At 37.6% G+C, this 25,358-nt stretch overlaps 1 protein-coding gene across 2 annotated transcripts in view; it reads right to left on the bottom strand.

Moving 5' to 3' along the window:
- DPH6 (diphthamine biosynthesis 6) overlaps positions 1-11,253 on the bottom strand; it is a 223,564-nt gene extending 212,311 nt beyond the window's left edge. The window contains exons 1-3 of one of the 2 annotated variants that reach the window (XM_074824522.1): positions 11,057-11,253; positions 6,933-7,027; positions 4,395-4,588 (exon numbers count right to left, since the gene is read on the bottom strand). In XM_074824522.1, coding sequence (XP_074680623.1) covers positions 4,395-4,588; positions 6,933-7,027; positions 11,057-11,079 — 312 coding nt within the window. In that variant the 5' untranslated portion in view covers positions 11,080-11,253. The remainder of the gene's footprint in view (positions 1-4,394; positions 4,589-6,932; positions 7,028-11,056) is intronic. The other variant, XM_074824523.1, reaches the window with a different exon arrangement.
- Between the last annotated feature and the right edge of the window lie 14,105 nt (positions 11,254-25,358).

Genomic DNA, 25,358 nt, shown 5'->3' with positions numbered 1-25,358 from the left:
TTCATCCATTCATCTTAGACCTTGAAGAACTGTCTCCCGAAAAACTCCAAGTCTTAGGGAGTTTCACTCAGTAATGATAGGACCTATGTTACCTCTACTCCACCTGAACCTGCACTGCTAAAGTACTTTGTCTGAGACAAATTGTCATCTTAACAGCTATGGCATTTTAACTCTCAGACAGGACTACTTCCTGGTTTCAGTAAACATCAGTCTGGGTCCATCTCAAAAATCATGATGCTATCCTTAAAAAATAACTATTAAATACAGAAGTCACAGTGTATTAATAAACTCTTTGTTGCTGTAAGTAAAAACCACGTTACTTAGTAACTGAGTTACAAGATCACTGCTCCAGGAGGTGACAGTATTTTAGAAAATAAGTTTTGTTTCTCTCCCCTTTCATGTTACTGATACAGTGCCACAACCAAAGGCTACTACTATTCAAATGTTTCATACATCCAATATATCCAACATCAATTCTTACTTTTCAGCTGATGATCAATGGATGCTATCACAATTAATAATCCTTCAGTCCTGAGATCAAATATATTATTTTTTTTTTAAATTTCTTTCAAGTGTACTCTGTTTTTTTACAGCTTGCAGGCGCTGAACCCACAAAGTGCACCACAAAGAACTCTTGACAGAAATAACATGTTAAAACTGGAAATGCACTGAAAATCAACTTGCATGCTTTATAATAAATATGGGTAAATATATTACAAAGAAACTATAAATGGAATCAATTTTTGAAATATTAATTTCAAAAAAAGTCAAGTAATGATAAATGTTATTGAGAAAGATGAAAAAACAGGCAGAAGAAAAACTATTTTTATCAAGTTCAAGAATTCTACAAACCACTCCAACAGTGGAAACTTACCAAATACAGGCAAAGCCTTCACAGAGCAAAGGATATAAGGCAAGAAACTTGGAAGAAGACAGAACTGTCTACTGAAACCCAGAAATTAAATAAATTATCTTGTATTGGTTTGTATAGTCTGGAAACTGCTACAACCACTGCTCTAAACAAAAGTTTAGCCATAGTTCCATGAGATACAGAAAACAATCCAACATTCAACCCACCTAACACCACTTCTGTATGTGCTTGCATAAAACATCAATGTATTATTTGGACAAGATCATAACTACATTGAAAAAGGGAGAAAGCAGTTAAATATGCCTATATTGAGATGCTGTAGGAAAGCTTCATAAAAATACCTCCATGCTCCAGTCTTTCCAAGCACTAAAGGGAAAGAAACACAGTTTTCCCACGCATTTCCTGGTTTCAAAGACAGCTCCACGATAAAACCCTGGAGGATAATTCAGATTAACTAAGAAACTCAAGCACTTACACACTTTGCTGGAAAAATCTCCAATACACAAAGCGACAAACACGGCCAAACAAGGGTATTGGTAATCCCTATTCAGTAACATGGAGAGTAGATTAAATTATTCCTTAGATTTCAGGATTTACATGTCTCACAAAGTAAATATTCTACTATGAGGTGAGGACTGCATAGTAAGATACATTTCGACATCATATAAATACCCTGATATGTTTCACAATATATATTGAATACAGATTCTAAAACAGGGCTTTGGCAACTAAAAAATAAATATAAATTTCCTTCATACCTATCAATCATCTGAGTTGGTGATAATAAAATTAGCAGGTTTAGAGTTACTGGCAGTCAATATCACTTTCTGAGTCCCATGAACTAGAATAGGACTGTCATACTGGGCTTCAACCACCACTGCAGGGGAATATTTAACTTTTTAGAAATCTTGTTCTTACAACGCTGTTTTAAAAACATCAAATGCTTTTGAATTCATACTAGTTTTTCAAATGTGTTTGTTTTAATTTTTTACTAAAGAAGTACTTGCAATACAAGTGTTCTTTACAAACGGAAAATGAGGCACACTATGTGATCTTGATCTAAACACACCTTTCCTGTATTCTTGGGCCCAAACCATTTGACAAAGAAACAGAGCTATCTTAGTCTGAGCAGTGTTTTGAAATTACGTCCACTCAAGGATGCATTCTGACAAGGCATCCGCAGAATTCCTCCCCTCCCTTCAACTGAATGCAAATTGATCTGTTTAAAACTATTAACATCTGGGGAAAAAAATTCCGAAAGCATAATCTTCAGTGATTAAGACTTACATAGTAAAGCTACAAAACTGCAGTTATAAAAAAATGTGAAAAAATAAAAATAGAAAGCTTTCAAAGATACTGTTAACACACAAAAGAAAATTCTTCGTGTCTTTTTCTTAAAATTAAAAGAGCAAAGACAGCTTCTGTAGTTTACATACCCCCGATAATTTTGCAATTATTCATCCGAATATGCAGGACTTCTACTGAAAATTTTGCACCGGAATTTCATAGAGAGGTTTGACTGTAAAGACATGGTTATCCAAAGTCTAACATAAAGGCAGTATATTGTTAATATTTATGTCTTTAAAATATCATATAGTGGAATTAATATTTCTATATAGGAAAGAAACAGTTATTTAGTTCCAGACAACTTGATAACATCTCTTTCAACTATAGTTATAATTATCACGTACAAACTTCCAAAGCAGAAGTTGTCAAGATTTAACATTAGCATTAATTTACGTCAGGCATCCATTTCTCCAAAGACAGCAAGAATCGAAAAGGAAGTATCATCTTAATTGCCACTAATCTGACCATTTTTAATTACATTGATCAGTAATTTATTATTTTACCCAGTGGCAAAAAGCTGTTAGCATTCAGCTTTAAAAGACAGCATATACTAGTCCTTCTAATTTCCAATATTATCATGGCTCAAAAATGATTTAAAACCACTGTACCATATTTCTTTCAATTCCTGTACTGCAAGATATGCACATTCCATTTAAAACTTCTGTGAAGCACTCTAAAGCATAATCATAGCACCATTTAGGTTGGAAAAGACCCTTAAAATCATTGAGTCCAACCGTAAACCTAACACTGCCAAGTCCACCACGAAACCACGTCCCTAAGTGTCACATCTACAAGTCTTTTAAACACTTTCAGGGGTGGTGACTCAACCACTTCCCCAGGCAGCCTGTTCCAATGCTTGACAACCCTCTTGGTGAAGAAATTCTTCCTCATATCCAATCTAAACCTCCCCTGGTGCAACTTGAGGCTGTGCAGCCTACATGCTCTGTTCTCCTGTTTTGTAGTCTCATACTCCAACACAGGTGTATCACCTTGATTTTACTTTAGAGGAACATGATTTCTCTGCCAAAAATGTTTACATGTAACATTCAACTCCCACATGGTTCAGCAAGCACTCTGCACTCAAACCATATTCTCAGGTCTTATCTGCAAGTTATTTTTTTTTTTAAATGAACAAAGAATAAGCCTAAAGCTTTTAGGTTCATCAATCTCAATTCTCATTTCAATGGGGGAAAGGGAGCTAGAAAATGTTCAATACCTGAAGACTACAAATATCTTTAGCTGAAATTTCAGAAAGTAGTCTACCAGTTTGATCAATAAAATTAAACATGTATTTTCTTTTTTAAAAACATCAATTAATATGATTTTCTGAACATAGCACTGGTTTAGTACTGTACACTGCAGTCATCAACACAATTAACTGGAATAGAGATGGCATGTTCACTCAAACTTTGTGTAAAAACTCTGGATTCAATGGGAAGTTTTCTATTTATTTCAATGAGATCTTATTTAATCCCGGTGGAAAATTAAATACTATGTGAAAAATTTTGGAAAAGAACAGAGAATAAATTTCAAGTGGTTTAGAAAATACATTCATTATCTCCCTTTAATTGGTTTTATAGCTAAAAAGGATTGATATATGTTATTGCTATTATGTGATATATTAGAATATAGTTACAGGGCTACCAGAATCAAAACTATCAGTGTAAAATATTCTGTAATACTTTGTGAATGATCTGAAACATACAAACAAATAACAGATTCTGGTTTACAGAGCATAAGCATACACAAATGGAAATGTCTAGACATTACTTTCCACACACTGATAAATGCACAAAACCCAAAAAATTCCAGTAATCAAGCAATGCATTATTTCAAATATGAAACTACACAAACATTCTATTTATAGATAATTTTCACAATTATGATTTTTGTAGTATATGCGAAGTACCTGTTAAAGGTGTTTTTATTAAATAGGAACAAGGTTTTGGCTTGAAATTGGGATTAGTAAATCTGATTTACATTGGGGAAAGAGGAATAAAGTTATGCTATATATTTACAGTGCCAGGAAGAACAAAGGAATAGAAATAAAACTTGTAAAAATGCTCAATTTTTTTCTCAAAGCTTTCCTTAAATACCTAAGTGGATCATTTACTTAAATCCATAAACGAGTTAAGCAACCTCATTGTCCCCAATTACTTCTTTTCATTCACCATACCTTAACAAGTTTCATGAGGTGGTAAAGATCTTCAACCTCATCTTCCTGACATGTGGTATACACTTTTCCAGTATTTACACTGGTACCCTTTATGAAAGCACGATAGAGTGGCAAATCCAAAGCATCAGCATATAGGTCAACGGCATGGTGTCCTACTGTCTGATACATATAGCTGTCCAATTCATCAGTCTGTCCTGCCATGATTAAGAAGCAATCATATTAGGTACATTATTTCAGCAATTACAGATAATCACAATACTACAAAGAACTGAGAAGATCTAAATGTTAATATTTTTCGGTTCACAAACATGTTTGGTGACAATATCTCTATAAACATGAGAAGGGGGAAAAAAAAAGGTTTCTCCACCCAACGGACCTATGGAGAGGAAGACATCTGTCACAAACATGGTGCATATTCAGAAATTGTGGTGTCTCTTTCTTTTTTAGCATTCTCCCCGCTTCATCCAAAAATTTCGTAACAGTCCAATTCTGCTCCTATTTATATGTTAATTTTAGTAGGAACACAGTTCAGAGGCACAAATCCAGATGCATTTCAACATACTTGGAGCAGGAAATTCAGAATGCACTGCAACACTGAAAATAAGCAATAGGCTGTCAAAATTTCCAAAAACTTTACTGTTAAAATTGTTATCATGGTCATCAAGAAAGAGGAGGAGATTATTTCTGCTTAAGTAGAATAAAAGTAGACCACTACCATGTTTTGACATTGCTTAATATACAAAAGGAAAAGGAAATCCAGGCCCTTTCTACCTTCAGTCCTTTTAAAAATTAAGCTCAACATGAAGTCAGCTCTTCGCTACCATTTCCTTAACCAGGAGAAAAATTTAACTGGATTTTCTTACATCAGTTTGTACCTAGCAGGTAAGAAAAAAACAGCTAAAATGCAGACACCATGGTTTAGAACTAATTCTCAAACTGTATGATAAACCGTTTACACATAAAATCTTCCAGATAATTTTTCAAGCAGATTGATAAAGCCATCATTATTGGTGAAATCTCTATTTATTAAAAGCTAACACAGTTTGCTATTTTAATGTTAATTTGTAATACTGGAACTTCTCTTAATTTACACAGACACACCAAACATCTCTGCTGTGTACCTATGTAGCACATCTTGCAAAGAAAAAGGTCTGTAACATTGATCAAGATAACTAATTTGTGATGTAACAATTAGGTCATGTCACATTTGATGCCATACAACAGATGCACTCAAAATAGGCAAATCCAAATGCATAATCACAACTAACCAACCTAGACCAGAAGAGCTGATTTAAAAGAAAAGTCAGTGTTTTTCAACATACATGAATATGACAAGGTCTTTAAATTGATATTCAGTTCAAAATACACAGTTTCTTTATTAATTGAGACTCTCCAGGCAACAGTGGTACAAGATAAAATAAAATGAATGGCATTGAATCCGCTATTGCCTGAAGCACCTCAATTAACTTTCCACAAAATTTCCAACTACACACTTAAAGAGAGCATTTTATGATTTTAATGACAATATTCTACATTTCTGATGTGGATAAATTAGTTTAAAGACAACATATTTCAACAAGATTAGAGATGATTATGTCCTAGCTACCCAGAAAATGAATTGCTCCTGTACTCCCAGGCATTTGCCAGTTCTCTCTGTGACTCATTTGTGATGGCAGCTCCCTTTTTTCTTCACTTTCTGTTTATCTTCCTACCATACAGTTACCAAATATCATACTTAACTGTTTAACACATGTTGAACAGTTAACCTATGTTAACATACTTTAACATTCTCCCCTACCAGCTGGGAAACAACTCACTTCCTTTTCAAGTCTCACTTCAATTTACGCTCCAGTCCAACACAGAAGTACTCAGCTCACCCTCTTACCTCACCACTGACTTAGACTACCTGAGTTTCACCCATTCTCCTTCACAGAAATAAGGCTAGGTGCAGCCTGTGAGGAACTGATCAGAAAACTGGTCCAAGCTAAATGGAAAGAAAAAAGGCAGGAAAAAGAAGTGCATCAAGGTCATTCCAATCCAGATCAGTTCCTCAATCCAGTCCATGAATGCTGGGCTAGAATAATGGAGGAAGATACACAAAGCTAAAAACAAATGAGCAGCAGCAAAACTGCGTACTTTTGGCAGCTGGAATGGTTTATGCCAGTTTAAGGCATTTCTAGAAATACAATGTTTGTTTGTTTGATGATATCCTCTACCACCTCTTACTATTTGTGCAACTGAACTCACAGAATCCCTTTGTTTACCACCAGAAATATTTGTATTCTCCCTTTTTCAAATCATGTAAGCCTTTCTTTTACAGATCTTCATCTTCTTGTGTTTTTTCCCCTTTGAGGAAAAAATACATTTTAATACATCTACATAGGATTTTCTTTTTTCTACCCCTTTTAAGATTTCTAGATTTCCCTGCGATATGCAAAACTATATAAAACCACATAAAAGAACTTAATTCAGGCACAGCTGTGCCTCCATTGTTTCTAATATTAAAAAAATCTTCTATGAGAAATGTGGTTTTCATACCTGTGTTTTCAGCAGGTCTTAAATTGGCTAGAGCAACAATCTGATGTCCAGCAGCAACACACTGCATCATATTATAACAGCTGTCCTTCCCACCACTGTAAGAAAAAGAAAATAGTGGCAATTAAAAGTACTCATGAAGGTTTTAGCCCCTTATTACTTCTGCCTAACTACTTAAAAATTAGTATCATCAGAGCTGGTTATAAATTTTTGAAATAAAAAAAGGTTGCAAAATACTAGCAGTAGGAAAAGGATGATTTCACCATATAACATTTACTATATATGTATAGTGCTTACATAGAGTATCCATAAAGATCCAGTTCTGTATCTTATTACTTACTAGAGAGGTTCCATGAAGAACAGCCACTTACAGTGGAATCCCTTCAGAACAAGGACTGCCTTCTACTCGAGATGAATTAGTCTGTACTCATTACTAGATAACTTGGATTAAAAACTTATCTGCTCCAGAGAGTTGCCAGCATTAGCAATCTTTTTAAATGAAGACTCTCATGTTAGGAATAACGTTTATCCTTCATGGGATACTTTGCTAAAAGTTTCAACATTTTAAACATATTTCCCATTCTCAAAAGCTGTAATTATTACAGCCAATAGGTTCAGCTGACACCACTGAACATACAATTTTTTTTTACTGCATGTAACAGCTAATAAAAATAATTACTGATTAAAAAAAATATATAAAAACAAACAGAACAATATTCTTCTCTAAGGCCAAGAGATGATACTCTAACACAGAGAATACAATTACTTTTGATATTCATTCAAGATCTTCTGAAACATTTTCCACTATCAGTGAGGAAAGAATCCTGCTCTCTTCATGCATGGATTCTAATCCCTATCAAAAGAAATATTATAGTCTAACAATAAAACTGAGTGCTCTAGAATACACACTGCTTACAAAATCCATGTTCAGACTCGTCGCCTTCAAACTACAACTGCAGGTAGAGATTCTTTAAAAGCCAAGGCATAAAAACCAGTCCCAGGCAGGAACTGGAACAGAGATCTATACCAGCTCTGTAAAACTATGTTCTTGAGACATGGACAGGAGAACAAATAGTACAAGCAGCCCTTGCTAGAACAGACCGTTGGTTTCCCTGTGACCACACTATTACCACCAACCTTCTTCAGCATTTCCAGTGTAAAGTTCCCACTTCTATCTAGCCCTCTACTCAAGAGCTTGAAAGTGCGTTACAAGAATGTAACCATACAGCTATTCCCCTTAATTTCTGCTTTTATCCATGCTAAAATTCTGTATGCTGACCTTAATTTGCTGTATAACTCAAACTTAAAAGTAGAAATAGTATAAATAACATGGCATCCTTTCATGTTTGACAGATTTTTGTAAAGCAATCGCTTATGTTTCAGTGCTATAAAAGTAAATACAAATATGATAATAAATATATTCCTAATTCGAGGTTCCAGCCCTACCTGACATTATTCTCATGCACATCTACAACCTTCTTCTAACCTATACATGGACAAAAAAAAAATTTTCAAAATCCTGTGTTCATTAATTCTGGATACTGTGCTTGACAGCTTGAAAACGTAGATAGTATTCACTTCATAATGTGAAATTTCAGGCTTAACAGACTCATAATGAGACAAAGGCTCCTTTTCTTCCTGAATGACTCCATTCTAAAAAATAAAAGCCTCCCACTAGTTCTGATTTCAACTCCAAACACAACTTTAGAAAAATAATTATATGACAGTAGGTAATTGCCTATGCTGTTCACAGCATTTCAGTATTTTTTTTAATCAAAAATTAAAAGGACACTAGAATAAATATATTAATCTTTTCAATTAATTTATATTTAAAAAAACCCATGTTATGATGAGGCTGCATTCAGATTTCCCACATTTGACCAGCAACTACTTGATCAAAATTTGTAGTGCTCACTGGATTACATGCTACTGTACTGTTATTTATTTTCTGTATTACTGTTACCATGGACCTAAAAACTAACCATACCAAGAAACAAAGCGAAACGGTGTCTACCCACAAGGCCTTCTAATCTAGCTGTAAAACACATGATGGGTAAGACCAATGAAGCCAGACAGCCCATGCTGTGGGAAGAAGGTGGACTTGGCACAGTCCCAGCCTGGCTGATGTCTAATAGATTTTAATTTAAAAAAAAAAAAAAAAAAAAAAAGAAAGAAAAAAAGCTTTAAGAAGAGAGATGAAGGCAGGTATGAGGTAGCCTGGGACTCCTCTCAGTTCTCATCACAGAAAAAAATCACAAGGCCTTTTTTCTAGGAAACTACCAGTCAGGCCACAGTCAGGGTTAGTTTTGACAATGTTGCAAGTATGTTAACGGGTAGGGTTATATACAAACAAAATACCAGAAGAAAACAAAATATGGTAACCATAAAGATACAGGTCTATAAAATACTCCTGAGCAAAATTCCTTTGTATTGACAAGTGTAACCATTCACAGTAAGAAAACTCTAGAATTGAAGAGTTGAAAAACATCACACTTCAGGTAAAAGACTGACTTTAAAATGTCTATGGTTTAGCACAAAACACAATACACGGTTTACCCCGTAAATACCAGCTTAAAGCAAGACTATCAACTTTAAGTGTGGCCAACATTTTAGAAGAAAAAGAAACAGGTTAAAGTAGTTTTAGATATAATCCTGACCTTTTCAAAAGAAGCACTTCTCAAATACTTTTTTCCCCCCCTCTGATCTTTGAGGCTAGCTCTGTTACAAAGATTTCAGATACTTTGATGTCTCTTTAAAATTCTTCTTAAAACTATTACTGAAACTAAATCCATCCTTGTAAAATTGCCCATTAAAACAGCAATTCTGTTAGAAACCTGTTTTTAGGATTTTATTTCATCCTGCCTTTTAACACATTCCTCTGCTTAGAGAGCATCAAAATAAATAAACCTGGAAGATGAAATCTTATCTATAAAACAAGAAAAAACACCAAAGCTGACTTTCCTACTCTGTATTTAAGCAAATCTTGAAAAACTTATTTAACATTTGCTGTATTTTTTTTCCTCTTTAGATGATGCTTGGAATGATTTGCAATTGTTGTGGCCAAACGCGAATTTCAACAAGGTTTGATACTAGACATTGCCTCAGAGAGTTTAATACATTAAATGTTAAGACTTCAGTAAACAGTTACTGCAGCCAAAAATAAAAATACACTGCTCACATCCACACAATCTTTTTCCATTTACAGGTTTCCTAGATTGTTGGTTTTTTAACTCTTATTTCTCAAGAAAGGAACACACCTGTCCTTGTTAGAAAATGTTAATGTCTTTCTAAAAAAAATACAAAAAAGCCATTTACAGTACGACAACTGCAGAAACTGACAAAAAACGGCGGGAGTGTGGGGAGAGCAAATACAGCAACTCCTGACAGACAGGGCTGTGTCCAACTGCAACTATTTAAATGAGTGAGCTTCATCTTTTTTAAGAGCAAGTTGCAATCTCTCTCAAAAGAGTCACTAAAAAAATCAATGGTTAAGAGTTGAGAAAATTTATCCTAAGAGAACTTAAGATACTTGGAAAGGAAAAGCACCTGGAAATTCAACTGCAAGAGCACACCTCCCCCTAACCGCAGGGCAATGGGCCGGGGCTCTGCACCCCCAGGGCCGCGGCTGCTCCCCGCCGCCTTCCCCGCACAACCCGGCTCCGCGCTGGAGACGGGCTGACTCGGGAGGCCGGGAAAACGGGGAAAACAACCTTGGGCAGTGTTGTTTCTGTGTTTTTGGGGGGTTGTTTTTTGTTTATTTTTTCTTTTTCTTTTAAACAAACACTAGTAGTTCTTGAGCGTCGCGGGAATAAGGGCAGAGCGGGAGCGAAAGTGTTCCAGCCTTCCCCTGCGTGCAGGCAGGGATCGCCTCACGCCGGCACTCCAGCGCAGCCCGCCGGCGGGCCGCAGGCACGGACCCGGCAGCCCGGCCGCTCCGCGCAGGGGAGGGGGGTGGCGGGAAGCACACGGGCGGGCAGGGCCGGGGCAGGAGGGTCTGCCAGGCGGCGCTGGGTGGGGCGCGACCCCCGGGCTGCTACCGGGCGGGCGGGCTCGGCCTCTCCCGCCCCCTCCCTCCGCCGGCGAGACGCCCCTCGCTCGCCCCCAGGGGCGCTCCCTCAGCCCGTTACCTGATCAAAGCCACTACTCTCATGCTGCTCAGGGGCCCGGGGGGCGGTAACGCTAACGGGGAGCTGCGTGACAGCTGCGAAACGCAGCGGGGAAGGAGCCCCAACGCCCCGGCCACCCTGGGCCGCGCACGCCGCCGGCTCCGCCGTTGCTACCGCTCCCGCTTGGCCGCCTCCCCTCCGTGGACCCTCCTCCCGGGGCAGGCCGGGCGACTGCCTGAGCGGCCGGGAGGCCCGGCGGGCCGCCGCCCGTGCCTGCCCGGGAGAGGGACGCGGCCTCTGCCGCAGCCCTGGGCGCCTGCCGGGGCGGCGGGGGCCGGCCGCGGCGCGGAGGAGGGCGGGGTGGGGGGCGCGGCGGCGGAGGCAGCGCGCGGGACGCCTATGGAGGGCAGGGCGGCCGCGCTGGTAGGCCCGGGCGGGCCGCCGGGGGAGCGCCCCGGCCGCCCCGCCGCCTCCCCCTGCCCGCCTTTTTCCTTCTCGTCTACTGCGAACAGCAGCCGAGCGGCTCTAAGCGATTGCTGCGTGGGGAATGGGGCCGGCTGAGCGCGGTGGCCGGTCCGTCCCCTTCCCCTCGGGTGATTGCCGGGGGCGCTGCGGGGCGTAGTCGCAGCCCGGTTTCACCCCGGCCCGGGGGCGGGAGGCCGGGAGGGTCCGCTGTGAGGGGAGGAAATGCCTCGGGGCTTCAGAAGTCGTCGCGGGCCAGTGGTAATCGCGGCTACGGGAGCCGGAGCCCGGCGAAGCCGCTGGGCCAGGCGGGCGGCGCCAACCGGGTAGCGGGCGGGAGAGCGGCGCTCCCTCAGCCCCTGCCCTCCACCCTCGGGGGGCTGATGAAGGGGACCTCTTCCGAGTCGCCGCAGTGTCCCCCAGCCGCCCGCGTCGAGGGGCCGGAGGGGGAGGCGAGCAGGGAGGGCGAGGAGAGCAGACCTGCCGCCTGCCTCGCTGGAGGTCTTTCTGTTCGCACGCGAGCACAACATACCCACCTGCACCCTCGGGTTCAGCTTCTGCAGTACAAAAATCAAATCTTTGTCCTGCGATCCCGGTTTTGGGCTAATTTTCGGAGCAATCCTGCTGTTAGGCCCACGACAGACCCCACTATAGGTTTGCAGGCTGAATGAATGAAAAGTTCACCCAGGTGCCCAGTCTCTGAATCCAGACACAGTTTTGTTTCTCCCAAGTCACAGAAGAAATCTATGGGTTAGTTCTGCAGATGAAACCGTTTTGCTAAGCTTCTAACCCCCAGCAATGGTTTTATCTGGTGGTGTATCATGGCAGTGTTTTGAGCAGAGGTCAGAGGGCCCACCACTCTGCAGGCTTTGATTCAAAGGGCCTGTAGGTCCAAGACGGGGGTAAGAAACCACTGGTGTGCTGTTGGTTGCTCACCCTCGCTGGAGCCCGGTGCGCAGGGTCCGCGGGACAAGCGCAGTGCCTCAGGGTGAGCCTCGGTTGCTGCCCTGCTCAGTGTCCGTCTGCAGTGCCACCACTGGTGTCTGTGATCAAACCTGTAAATTGGAAGTGACCAGGAACACCAATTCGTGGTTCCTATTGAATGTGGTTGCAGCAACCAGTGCAGCAAACATAAAAAGCTTTGTTCTCAGGGCTGGGATGAAAGGTATGCTTTATGCATTGCGAGTGCTAACTTATCAGTCCCTTGTAACATGATATTATACAGTGCTATATAACAGTCTGCACCAATCAGGCCTTGTGCAAGCCTCTAAAAAACAAGTTCCTTGCACACAAATTGTTGGGTCTGAAGTTCCCAGGAAGAGAAAACATGGAAGAAAATAGAGAAGAAAATATTCTAAGAAAAAGCATTTTGTTTATAGCAATAAATGTGACAAATGCCTAGTGAGACAAATATATAAGATTTTTTATGTACAGCTCACAACATGGTTTGAAAGACCACTTTTTTTTTTTTTTTTATGATTTGAGTCTGTACATTTGTGCAGTAAGTCACTGGAACTTGTAAAATGGGAATGGATAATTATGGGCAGATATGAAGGTGATGATGCCTTCCTAAATACACTTTTGAAAAGAAGTGACAGTCAGTATAAAACTTACTTGATAAGTAGTTGCGAAGAGGTAGTAATCACACCATGGATTTTTCTGCATAGAAATAATTACAAAAAACATGTTTTAAAAAATAAATCCTCGGTTCATGCTTTGGCCATCACAGGCCAGAGTTATGAGAAAATATTTGACTTACATTGGAATTACAGGACAGTTGGATTTCCTTCTAGTTTAGTGACAGTGTCTTAATGCATAATTCTTAGAAAGCTTTTTCTGCTCTTCAGAACATCTTGGATGATCTGAAAGAGGGTTACTTACATGTGAAATACTGATGAAAGGACGGGGATTTTGGTGAGGGGTTGAGGCTTCTTTTTTGGCTTGGAAAGGTAGTGGAGGCCTGTTCTGAATTAAAACTAAATCCAGTGTACTCAGACTACTAAATTGAGTGAAGCAATACTGCATAATACATGAACTGGTAGAAAATAACCACACCTCTGAGAAACTAAAAAAGGCAGAACAAAGGTATTTGATTTATTAAAAAAAAAAAAAACAAAACCAAAACCAGGGGGAGTCCTTTGTTATATATCACCTCTATCTTCTGTGTTTGAGTGGAATATTCTACTTTTTTATTATCACAAGAAAGAATAATTCAGATAGTAGTTGTGAACACTTAAAAGATGCTCATTTACCATAGTTAACAATGGTACACAGGAAGTCTAAAAATCATGTGCATAAGTTACTTTGCCGCTTTGGAAAATGGAGAGCCCATAAAATCAGTAGCTTTAATCACAGAGCTTTATAACAAATACTCAAAGATTTGTAAAGCTCTCTTCTAAGTAGCATTGTTAGGAGATCTGGAAAAGAGAATAATTCTAAAGTCCCCCATTTTCTCAAAGGTCTGTTATTATTAATCTATTCTGATACAATGTTGCTGTTTTTTCAGCAGATGGTTCTATTGCGTTCTGTTTTACAGCTTTCAAAAAACAAATTTCCACTTACAAGTCAGACTTGTTTGAAGTAGAAGTTACATATGACACTGCAGGACCAAAGTCTGCTTCATTTGCTAGTGAGTCTGGAATTTTTGCTTCCATTTGATGAAGACATCAGTAGTTATTTGCACAAATAAAAAAGTGGGATTTGGCTCCCAGAATTTGTGAAATATGTCAAAACTGAATTAGCAAAGTGGGGTTTCAAAACAAATCTGTATTTTACCCAAAAAGATGCTGTTTTCAAATTATTTGGAATATATTCAGTGAGAAAATCTGTTCGCTCTCACTCACCTGATGAAATAGCTCTGGTGTAGTGTCACTGCTCTTAAAAGGTTCTGCCATACGACAGTGGACAAAAGACAGTGCATCATCTCTCAAGCTGATTGCCCCAAGACATTCTGCTATACTGCTGCAGCAGCTGAAACAATAAAATTCACCAAAGCTGTCTTTCTTCTCAGGGAAGTACTGGTTAGTTTGTACAGAAAGCCAGCAATGGCTCAGTGCTTCTTTCTCACCCTTTTCTGCCTAGAAAGTTGAAAATAATGATAATGAATTAATATAACTGGAGGAACCTGTCAGAGGATTAAAAAACGCAATGCAGTATCCCTAACGATCTGGAATAGTTAATTAAGTTCTCTTATAAATGAGTTCCAAAAATAACTTACTTTCAGTAAGTTATTCTGAGAAACAGTCACTTTAGCATACCTGAGCTGTAGTGCCTATTAGAAAAGGCCCAATTATCCAGTGATTGGCAGTAAAAGGTGAACTAATGAAGTTCTTAATTAAAAGATTTCCTATTATAATCACCAGTAAGTAACAGAATACGGCATATATAAAGCAGACATAATGTTAGAAGAATATTTCCATTTTGAAACAAAGATTTTGAAAATTGTGCCCTCCTTTGCTTACTGTGCCAAGTCCAAAATGGAAATGTTACGGTTTTCATGGGTGTAGCTGGCAACGTGCCACTATTGCCCCTCATTAGGGTGTCGTGCTCTGACTCTTCTGCAGTCAGAGGTGTTTCCCTCGTATAACAGGTGGCAGAATTTTCGCTGCTGTTAATACCCAAAGCTGTTTATGTAATACAGAGAAATGATCTGAGATTTTACAGGAGGATACTTCTGTCTTTTCAACTGGCTGCAGAGTTCCTTTAGCTGCCTCTCACTGACAACTTCCCTGAATTTTCACTTACTTCACAGTAAACAGGATATCAACTGAATATACTGGAACATATACTCAACAGATATGCTGGAATTAAATTTTGGGAAAAAGCTTCTGGTTTGGAAGAATAAGATGTATTGACATACTACTAAAATCTGAATGAAAGGAATTTCTCAGGAGGCGTATCTCCCCGTCCAGGTGTAGAAAGACTCGAGGTCATTCTGACTACATTTCAAGCTCACCACATATAAAGACCTTTGCTCTGAGTGCTGCATAACCATACTAACAATGCATTATGCCCAAGATAAAACAGCCTGCTAAGATTAGCTCAAACACCTTGTCACACTGTTCACCTCATTTTAGACAGAAATAGGCATTCACAGATACAGCCCTGGTGATCAGCACTGTATGGAAGGATGACTTACCAGGCCTATGGGCTTCTTGACCTTAAGTGCTCCATATAAACACTGCTAAAAATATATACAGCTAACCCTATAGTTCCAAGTTCTGATAAGACAAAGCTTGTCATTTTCATAGCTGATTTGACTTGTTTCTGCAGAACTATGAAATCCAGCAACTTTACTTTGTCCTCTGCAGAGCATTCAGGAAGACTCTCAGACCTGTATTTGTTAATCACTGCAACAGAAACAGAATTTAGCCTAAGATAACATTATATATGTTCTTGACTAATAGGTAATGGTCCTTATATGATGACAGTTTTTCTAAGCTTTCGATGAACTTAATTTTCATTACTCAATCTACCAATCTTCAGGAAGTCAAAAGTATAAAATTAACCTTATAAGGTCATACCTCTTTCAAAATGACCAGTCTGTTTCCATTTCCAGCAGGCAGTTGCACAAGCTAAAATTAATATTCACTGGTAGCTGAGCAGTTTTTTCACCTGACTAGATCTGTTTTCAGTCTTTGAAATCTTTACTTTATTACTAATTTTGCACTAACATTAATTACCACCAAGAGAAACTTGCAAGTGTGACTGGCAAAATACTTAATTTACCTTTTTTCTGTTCAGCTTAATCCATGGGATTTTAATGCATTTGTCTCCATATGAAGTCCCTCAGTACTTTCAAAGGAAAAAGAAAAAACATGTTTGAGCACCTCCAGCTTACCAGAAAGCCTGTAGTACTAAAGGACTTTATTCTACATATATCTATTTTGATTGCAATGAAGAAGTCAAGCATGGATGTTTTATTTACAGGTTAAAGAACTTTTATATCCTCCTGTCTTTTTCTCAGTTATAAACAAAAAAAATATTTTTTAGAAATAAACATTTCAGTTTTTAAATTTGCATAAGTTTTGGATGCAAAACAAATGTGAGAGCTATTCTAATGTTACATTGAAACAAATGTAGATCAGAGATGAGTTTGTTGTAAGGAAGTACACGTACAAGATTAAAAACCCAGGTCCCTGCTACCTAACATGATATGTTTCCTGTGAAGCTATATTAACTACCAATGAAGACTCTGAAAATGGAATTTTGGAGCATTTCTGTATGTTAGAGACTATGATCTCCTATTAACCATTCTAGAAGAGAAGAAAAAGATCTTTTAGACTCAATAATCCTTATAATGTGTTCATCATCCAACAACTTTGAATCTAAAGCTATAGGCTTTAATTTATTGGGAGTTAGACATCTATTTGATGGCTGCAAAACACCCAGGAAAAATGTGGTTATGGATAATAACCCATGAGAACAGAGAAACTAGCTATCTAGTTAATGAGGTTAAACTACAGTATCTTCTTGTCCATCATCATGAGCTAAAACACTGGGATCTTGTAGACAAAAATGACTGGGACATTTTTGCAGAGAAAAATTTAGAGAAACAGCTTTCAAAGAAGAGCCAGAGAATTGAGCTGGTGCAATGAAAATCTAAAACTGAACTATAGTATCTTATTGTGGTGGTATATAGTTTGGGATCATTACTCACTAAATGCCATTTGTCATTGATTAAGAACATTTGGTTAGGTTAAAGCTGCTGAAGTTTCAGGGGAATAAGCAAACAGCAGCTTTTTTGGCCCGTTTGTTTCACTGCAAAAATCTTCCCATACCATAAAATATTTATAACATAGCTTTGAGTAATAAAAAGGACTATTCCACTCCATTCCACTGTTCCTATTCTGTTCAATTTTGTCAGTACAAATAATGTTAATAACTTTAACAATCAAAATAGTTTTTAACTGTGTCACATTTAATACTCTTTTCATCTCACAGATTTTTCAAGAGAGAATTAATCTAGTAAGTATGGAGCTGTTTTGACCTAATTAGCAAAGTAGCGAGCTTAATTTTCAGTGATACAGAGAAAGAATTTTATCACTGCAAAAAAGCAACAAATCAATTGTAACTTTCGATGTCCTGTTGAACTTTATTACATCATGTGTAGTATAGACCACTGACATAATCCGCCTCTGATTTTGAGACCTCAAGGAAGGGTGGCTGTGACAGTGCCCTTTGAAATAACATTGGATCTTCAGCTCCTATGTCAACATTATGCTCTAATCAGTGCAGTCTTTTTTGTTGCAGGGTCTTCCACCTTATAACTGACCCTGACATATGCTATTCACTCTACCCCTTGGCTTTGGACATATAATTCCTGTCATGGTCAATTATTAGGTGATAGAGCCTGCAACCACAGGGACCATTGCTTAAAATCATCCTACACAGTAAGCCCTGAAGTGACCAAATCTAACTGGAGGGGAAGAAGGGATCTAGTCTTTGATAAAACTAATATTCTTTTCACTTCTATATAGAAAAATGTCAATTTCCATCATCCTATATATTACTGAGACAAATGGTGACAGTGCTATTTCAGAAACAGGTTAAGGAAAAGTACAAAAGCCTTTACCCAACTCAACATACTCTGAAATGAGGAAATTGTCTGTATGAGCATACAGTATGCATAAAAATTAGATTACACTACATTTGAAAGGCAGATGAGAGTTTAAGAGTGACAAGTGGGCAAGTGCTAAAAATAAGGGCATGTTACTTCCTTTCCAACACTGCTTTGTCTGTATGCTTTCTTTGATGTTGTTTAAGCTTTGAAGTAAAGAAATACTTTGCAAGACTCTGAAAGATACTTCTGATTGCTGTATCGATAAGAACTGGTTTTGAACAAAAAGATTTATTCTAGTTGTCCCGTTGGTTCTGTAATGCCTGAGAAATTGGGCAAAGACAAAAACCAGAACACCTGCTCTCTGGTCTTAGTGTAAGCATTATGATTTTCAAAAACATACAGTTTTGTGGTCATTGTTTTACTGGAATAACATTACAGAATCATTTCAACTTCAGGAATCAGAGCTTAGACAAGAGCAGAAGTTTACCATCCATCTGCAGAGATTTACTTGAAAGGCCAGGTTGTGAACCATGGGTTCGTTTCACAGATTCTCTGGCCATAGTCACCTATACCATTACTCCAGAGAGACAGCCATCCCTGCTTTTTGCTGCGTGGACATTAATTTCAATTTGCTAGTTGCCATTGCCTGGTTTACGTTGTTTATTTGGTTTTTTGGTTGGATGGGGTTTTTTTTGTAATAGCTGAAGGGAATTTTAATAATAGTCTTCTCAGTCACAAATTATTATCTACAGGAATCTTACGCTGATTTGTTTCACTGTTGACAATTTACTTAATTCTCTTATACCTAAGCAACCCAGCTCAGAAATAATCCTTAGAAGACCTTTGAAAATCTGCTGAGTTTTACAGGTAATACAAGATACAATATTCTGAAAAATGTGATTTGGTGATATCTTCATTACATATCTTAGCCTGAATAGACAAAGCTCTAATTAACATTCATACAATTATCTAAGTCTTTTAAAATCCCATCTGTACAGTTTGTCTTAATGATGTATACATAGCATAGCAATCCCAATAAATACCAAACACATACAATGCAAGTGCTTTTAATTTAAACCATACTGCTGATTAATGATGGAGTATTCCGAAGCTGTTGTACATGTTCTATATTTTAATTGTACGGTTGTCTTAAGGCTTGAACACCTTCCTGCTGAAGGGCATAGTCCTGCGTATATATCTGGGAGCTGTTACTCCAGCAACTGCTGTTAATGTGTGCAGTATCCAAGCAAGTCAACTTTGGAAACTACTGATTTAGCTGCATGTGAGTGCCTTTACCAGAATGTGTAACCCAGCTCAGGTGTTTGCAAGACAAAAAAACTTAAAGATACTGAACCTATTAATATATGCAAATACCAAATTTCCACAGCTTCAGAATTAAAAAAAAAGTGCTGTTCCTAACATACATGCTTTTTATCTACCCTGCACATATCACACGACATCCTAAACATTATTTCATAGAAGAGTTAATTCAGCTTTCAGCAGTCTGCAGTCTATGAAGCAAGGAGAATAACTCCTGGCTGGTTTATGGTTTAGAGCATGATTGAATATGCTAACAGGGCTCCGTGAAGTACTCATTTCAATATATATAATGTATTTTTAAAATATTTCATCTCTATACAGGTCTTATCCTCTAAATAAGTGGAGCGTCTCTATTTCCCTTAAGAAGCAGAGGCAGTAGAGCCCAAAAATACTGAGACAGCACCAGTGATCTGATTCTTGGAATTTTATTCTCCGGTCAATAACTTGTTGATCATTTCGTGATTGTTCATGCAACTTTAGTTGCTCTTTGTTTCAGTTTCTCTGTCTGTAAAGTGGACATAGCTATACCTTGCAGAGTATTTTGAGATTTATATGGGTTTACAACTGCGTAAGTTACAAAACACCATTGTAATAAATATTTTAAAAAGAGACTTTTCAGAAATCTTTTAACTCTGTTCCAAAGATCAGTCCATAACATTGAGATTATGGCAGTTAAGGTAAAGACTTTGTGTCTGATGAATAAGATTATTTACATTTTTTTTAAATTTATAAGATTAGCTTATTTTTAATGTCTGTATGCCGGTTCTTCTGGGGAAGTATGCAGGGACATCACAAACAGTGTTTAAATCTCACCACGGCAACTGATTTTTCTGTGCTCTATCAATAACATATTTGCAGAACTGCCAGATGGGGAGAGAAACTGCAGTGAGAAAATAATGGTCAGGTTTGTAGTACAACAAGAAAAAAGGATCAGACATTAGATACATGATTTTAAAAGCATATTTTGAATAACTTTACACATATAACAAACTTCTTAAATACAAGCTTTGCATTGATCTCTCTGCCAGAATGACAAAAGAAAAAGGTGAAAAAAATTCATACAGCTAAAGCTGACACAAATCTCAACCAAATACAATTAATCCAGAATATAAAAATGGTAAATATTTGGATGATAAATCTTGTGGCAGTATGGGAGTCAGAAGGTTACGATGAGTTTTGCAGTAAAGATTTCTAATAGGGTATATCCAGTCTCTCCTTCTTCCATTATGGAGAAGACTGGTAAAAAAGCAGAGCTTTGAAAAATTTGATTCTCCCAGGCTTCTCTGTATACAACAGCATTAAAAACAAACATTTAAAGACAGCAAACTTGCAAAACCTCAGTGCATTTTTTAACCCATTTTCAGGCAGCATTAGATCAACAACAGAAATAATTGCTGTCAGTTTGTACTTTTTGACCAATAATTCTCTGTATTTCCTGCAAGAAACTTGAGTGATGCAAATGACCTTATTTTTACAGCATGCTTTTATTAAATAGTTTATTATTTTGGCAGACTAATAAAGATTTTGGTATTTGCTTTTATTTGCAATAATATTACCACCACATAAAAAAGGATTTTATGTTCTTTTTGAGGAACAAGGAGGATAAAAGTGTTGATGGATAGTGCAACTAAGGCATCAGCAATGAGCTGGAAATGAGACACATAAATATGAAAGCAGAGCTAAGAAAATAGAACTGCACCCTTGGCCTTTCTTAAAAGAACACGCACATGCCATGGTTCATTCATACAGTTACAGAAACTCCTTTTGTTTTCTGTAAGTCAGTGAAAATATGCAAGGACCAAAATATTACTAAGATTCTCAGTTGTTTGGCATATTTCTGTAGTTAATGCGGTTGTCAAACGTTTCTAAACATTTAGAGAAATGACTGGTGATGATGATTTTTCAGAAGATGTATATTTTATTTGAAGTACAAATTTGCCCCTCTTTCTAGTTATGTCTTAGCCAAAGGTGGTAAAACAATATCGGTTTTCAGTTTTCCCTTTTTTTACCCCCAAACAGACCTAATTCTTCAAAGATCAAAGAGCAAAGACCTAGTAACCAGGTTAGACAATCACACATAAATTTTAAAAACAAAATCATCAGTCCTCTAATCAAAAAAGCCTAGATAGCATGTAATAGCATTAAATTTATTTTATCTTGAATGAGGTGGTTTCATTTCAGATTGAAAAAATTGTGACTACAGTATTCATTCTGCAGTAATATGAGCTCCTCAACAACTGCTAGTGTTAGATGCTGGGGGTATTTGTTACTGCATAAGATTTTACATCTAGAGCTTACAGTACTCGGCAGTGCATAAGAGTTTACATCAATACAGATTACATCTATTGTAATCTAAACCTTAATTTCTTAAGATAAGAAACATATTTATTCAAACAATTGGATATGCCTTAGAAATAATTATATTCACTTGATTGAGGGCACTTAAGATCTGAATTTTACACATATTCAGCCCTCAAAAAGACAGTCGATGCAGAAAATTATGGACACTGCAAATACCACATGGAAAAAGGTAAGCAAACAAAATTTTGCCTCGCTGAAAATTTGTATGTTCTGTTTGCCTTTTTCTAAAAGGCAGTCAGTAAGTAGGAATCATGAAGTATGAGTGTCATAGAAGAATAAATCTAACAATTAATTATATGTCAAGGCTTAAGAATCAAAAAACTGCTTATGCCCATTGCCAGTCATTCACTCCCTGTCAGTAGTAGTTCACATCTTTCCTGGGATGGCATCCAACCACAGTGGCATCTAAAATATAGCAGGCTATATTGTTACAGTTGGAGGTGAAATCGAAAGTTGCACCAAACAGAAGTGACAAATTCACATTGCTCAGTGTTGCCTAGCAATAAGAGATGAGTTTATTATGAACACTGACTCTATCCATCGCAAAGGGGCTTTGTATTCACACCAAAATGCCACTATTCTTACAGGCAAACGGGGCAAAAATAGAGTGGGCAGAAGGAGGAAACAGTCGTAGTAGCTGTAAGCACTTTCTATATTTCAAGATTCCTCTGTCTCTTGGGAACTGCCTGGGAAGGAAAAGGCAGAGCCTGCCTCTAGCTGAACTCTTGAGATTGGCCAGGTAGCTTGTTACCGATCTTAATCGTCCTTTTGAACACCCATAGTGCTGTTTCCTTAGTAATGCACTTGTAGGTCAGAAACTTCAAATATGCAAAATCTTTACTGAATGTTCTCAAGGACTGCTCAGTAGTTGTTTTCATTGTGCAGAGCTTTCCATTTGCTTTAGCTTTTTTTATTTTTTTTTATTTTTTTAGGGAAAAGGACAAGACTTCAGGGAGCTTTTTCATCCTCAGACACCTTGCTGTTTTCCTTTTTAACCACTGTTTATATGGGAGAACATTTATTTCTGTCTTATCTTGGACATTGGGCTATGTCTCTCAAGGTATTAAGTACCTAACTGTTCAGATAAACAGGATTTTCAAGAAATATTTAGGTATCCTTGAAGACCTTACTGGCTACCCACCCACATTTTTAGTCAGCTAATAAATTTTTAAAATCCCCACAATTGCTCCTATTAAAAAAACCTCCAATAACTGATCTGTTTCTGTGCTTTTATGCCATCTGCATTTTTGACAACTGAATATTTTTGACAGCATGGTCCATTGTGCCCAAGTTCACATCAGTTTTTTTCCTCTCTTTTTTTTTTAAACATCGCATGACTACATATATGATAAGAAAAGGGGTTATATCACACATTTTGCTTTACAGATTGGTGTTTACAGTGGATTTTTTGAAGTGACAAAAAATATACAAGAAGTATTCCTATTATCAGTACTATAATAGATTCATCAAATGCTATGTAAATCAAGTACACTGAAGTTACAAAACAGTTGTGATTTTAAGAAGCTTTAGAAACAAGTACAAAAGCTAAGGATGAAGTTTAGAGATTGTATAGTTTAGGTAAAAGAGGATGAAGTCTAGATAAAAATTACTCTCTTTTATATTTATGAAATGGTTAATTAAAAATGCTAATGAAGAATTATCTCCTTAGCTTACTTGTTCACCTAGCCAAATTAACTGAACCTGTAAAAATTTGAGAGTTTAATTTTTATATTTTGTGTGCAAAATGCAGCTATTGTCTCAAATTCTCAATTATGCAGTAAGCTTTGCAGGTACAAAACCGAGGTACTTAGATTTTGTAAATGTTTTTGTAGAACCTTTAGTAACTTTGGTCCTTTCTTTATTTCAGATTCAACGTGTTACAAACAAACATATTCCACCTGTTACAACAATCTGGCATATTACTTTCTTGATACGTGATGATACAATACCTCTCAGGTTTGCTGAGTAGCAAAGAGAAATGTAAGCAAATGAAAAGGTTTTCCACTTTCACAGTTTTTTTCTGCTTGGGGTTCTGTTTGTCTGAGAACTGTATGAATAGAAGCCATATTTTATAGTATTTCTTTAACCTCTGCCATCTGGTGTAGGTTAGTTTTTCCACTGCCAACATATCCTAGAGGCCCCAGTACCAAAATGTTTAATTTCTAAGTAAACATTTGGACTTTATAAATCCAGTTAAAAAAAATAGAACATTATTTTTTTAAACTATATATTGCATTTGCCACTACTGATGACATTAATAAACACACAGACAAGTATGTGGGTTTAAAGGCTTCTGGCCGCAACTTTGTTTTCTGTAGCAGAGCTCCAGAGATGTCAGGTCACCCGACATCTTTAATCACTGAGTCATACTCAGTTATCACAAAGGAACTTGAATATCCTCTGCTGACCTAAAGCCTGAAGTTGTGTCAAGGGATTTGTACCACCATAGCCAAACCTTCCAAATCAAGCATGGTTTCAGGCAGATAATACTCACCCATGCCAAAGCCAAAGCTTTAGCTGCTCTATTTTTTTAATATAAACTGAAGTAACTTCATTGAACAAGAGAGGATTGTTGCTACAAAAGAATTTGGGCAAGTAGGTAACCACTTAAAAAAACAAGGAATGCAGTAACCATATCTCCGTCAATTCCTTATGTTATATCTGAGGAAAAAAATCCCATAAAAACTGTGTGTCATAATTTTACTACCAGGAGGAGAAAGTAATTTCTAAATTTACAAAAGCATAATGTTATGTTTTGTACTAGCCAGCAAATTCTCAGATCTCAATTTGAAAACATGCAGTAGTGTTGATTGTCCCAAGTTGATCTTTAGTCGGAGTGAGAAATAGAAAAAATCTTGTTTCTGCTGAGAATGGGCAGGCATACGGAGTTCATCTTAATTGGTATTCTTGAGAGGCAGATAGTCACTGGGGAAAGGACACGTAGATAATATGGATGCAGATAATAAAGGAGAGCATTAAAAGCTGTGTATAAGGAGATCTGAAGGGTAAAGAAAAGGAAAATAACTATCTTGTTACTTAATTCTGATTTGGGAAAAGGTCTGAAAAAACCCTTAGGAACTCCCACTTCTTTTCATGTCCACCTGGTTAAATTTTTTTGTGTGTGTTTATCCCTAAATTCTAAAATATCAGTGATATCTTGGTTTGCCACCTTCTCCTGAAGACTTTCCTACTCCTGAAGAGTTTTCAGAAACATGTTTTTGGCACACGCTGATTCCTTTAATGGAAATTCACAAAAGGTCTTTCCTTCTTACTGTTTATTCAGTTTCAAATTAAACAAGTGTTAAAAACAAAGAACAGTAAATAATCTAATTAACAAGTGGCTCTTTTCTAAGGACTGAGCTGTAGTGCAAAAGTTGTACCCATTTAATTTAATTCATTTAGAATTTGACTAGTTTAATCAGTGCAATCTGGTGATGAAGATTCATGATATTTTGAATTTATATGATAATTCTCTTGGGGCATCTGCTGAACAGTATGGATGCAGAGGTGACGTATCACCTTTCAGCCAATCTGGGATGTGAAATTCCGTATTACTTTGCAAGACCACTAATTGCAATTATTTTAGTATTCTTAGTTATAAACAGCAGCATCTGGGGA

This window comes from Strix aluco, chromosome 4, assembly GCF_031877795.1.
Source record: "Strix aluco isolate bStrAlu1 chromosome 4, bStrAlu1.hap1, whole genome shotgun sequence".
NCBI lineage: Eukaryota > Metazoa > Chordata > Aves > Strigiformes > Strigidae > Strix > Strix aluco.
Note: the sequence above shows the minus strand (reverse complement) of the source record. Positions and strands in the feature narration are given on the sequence as shown.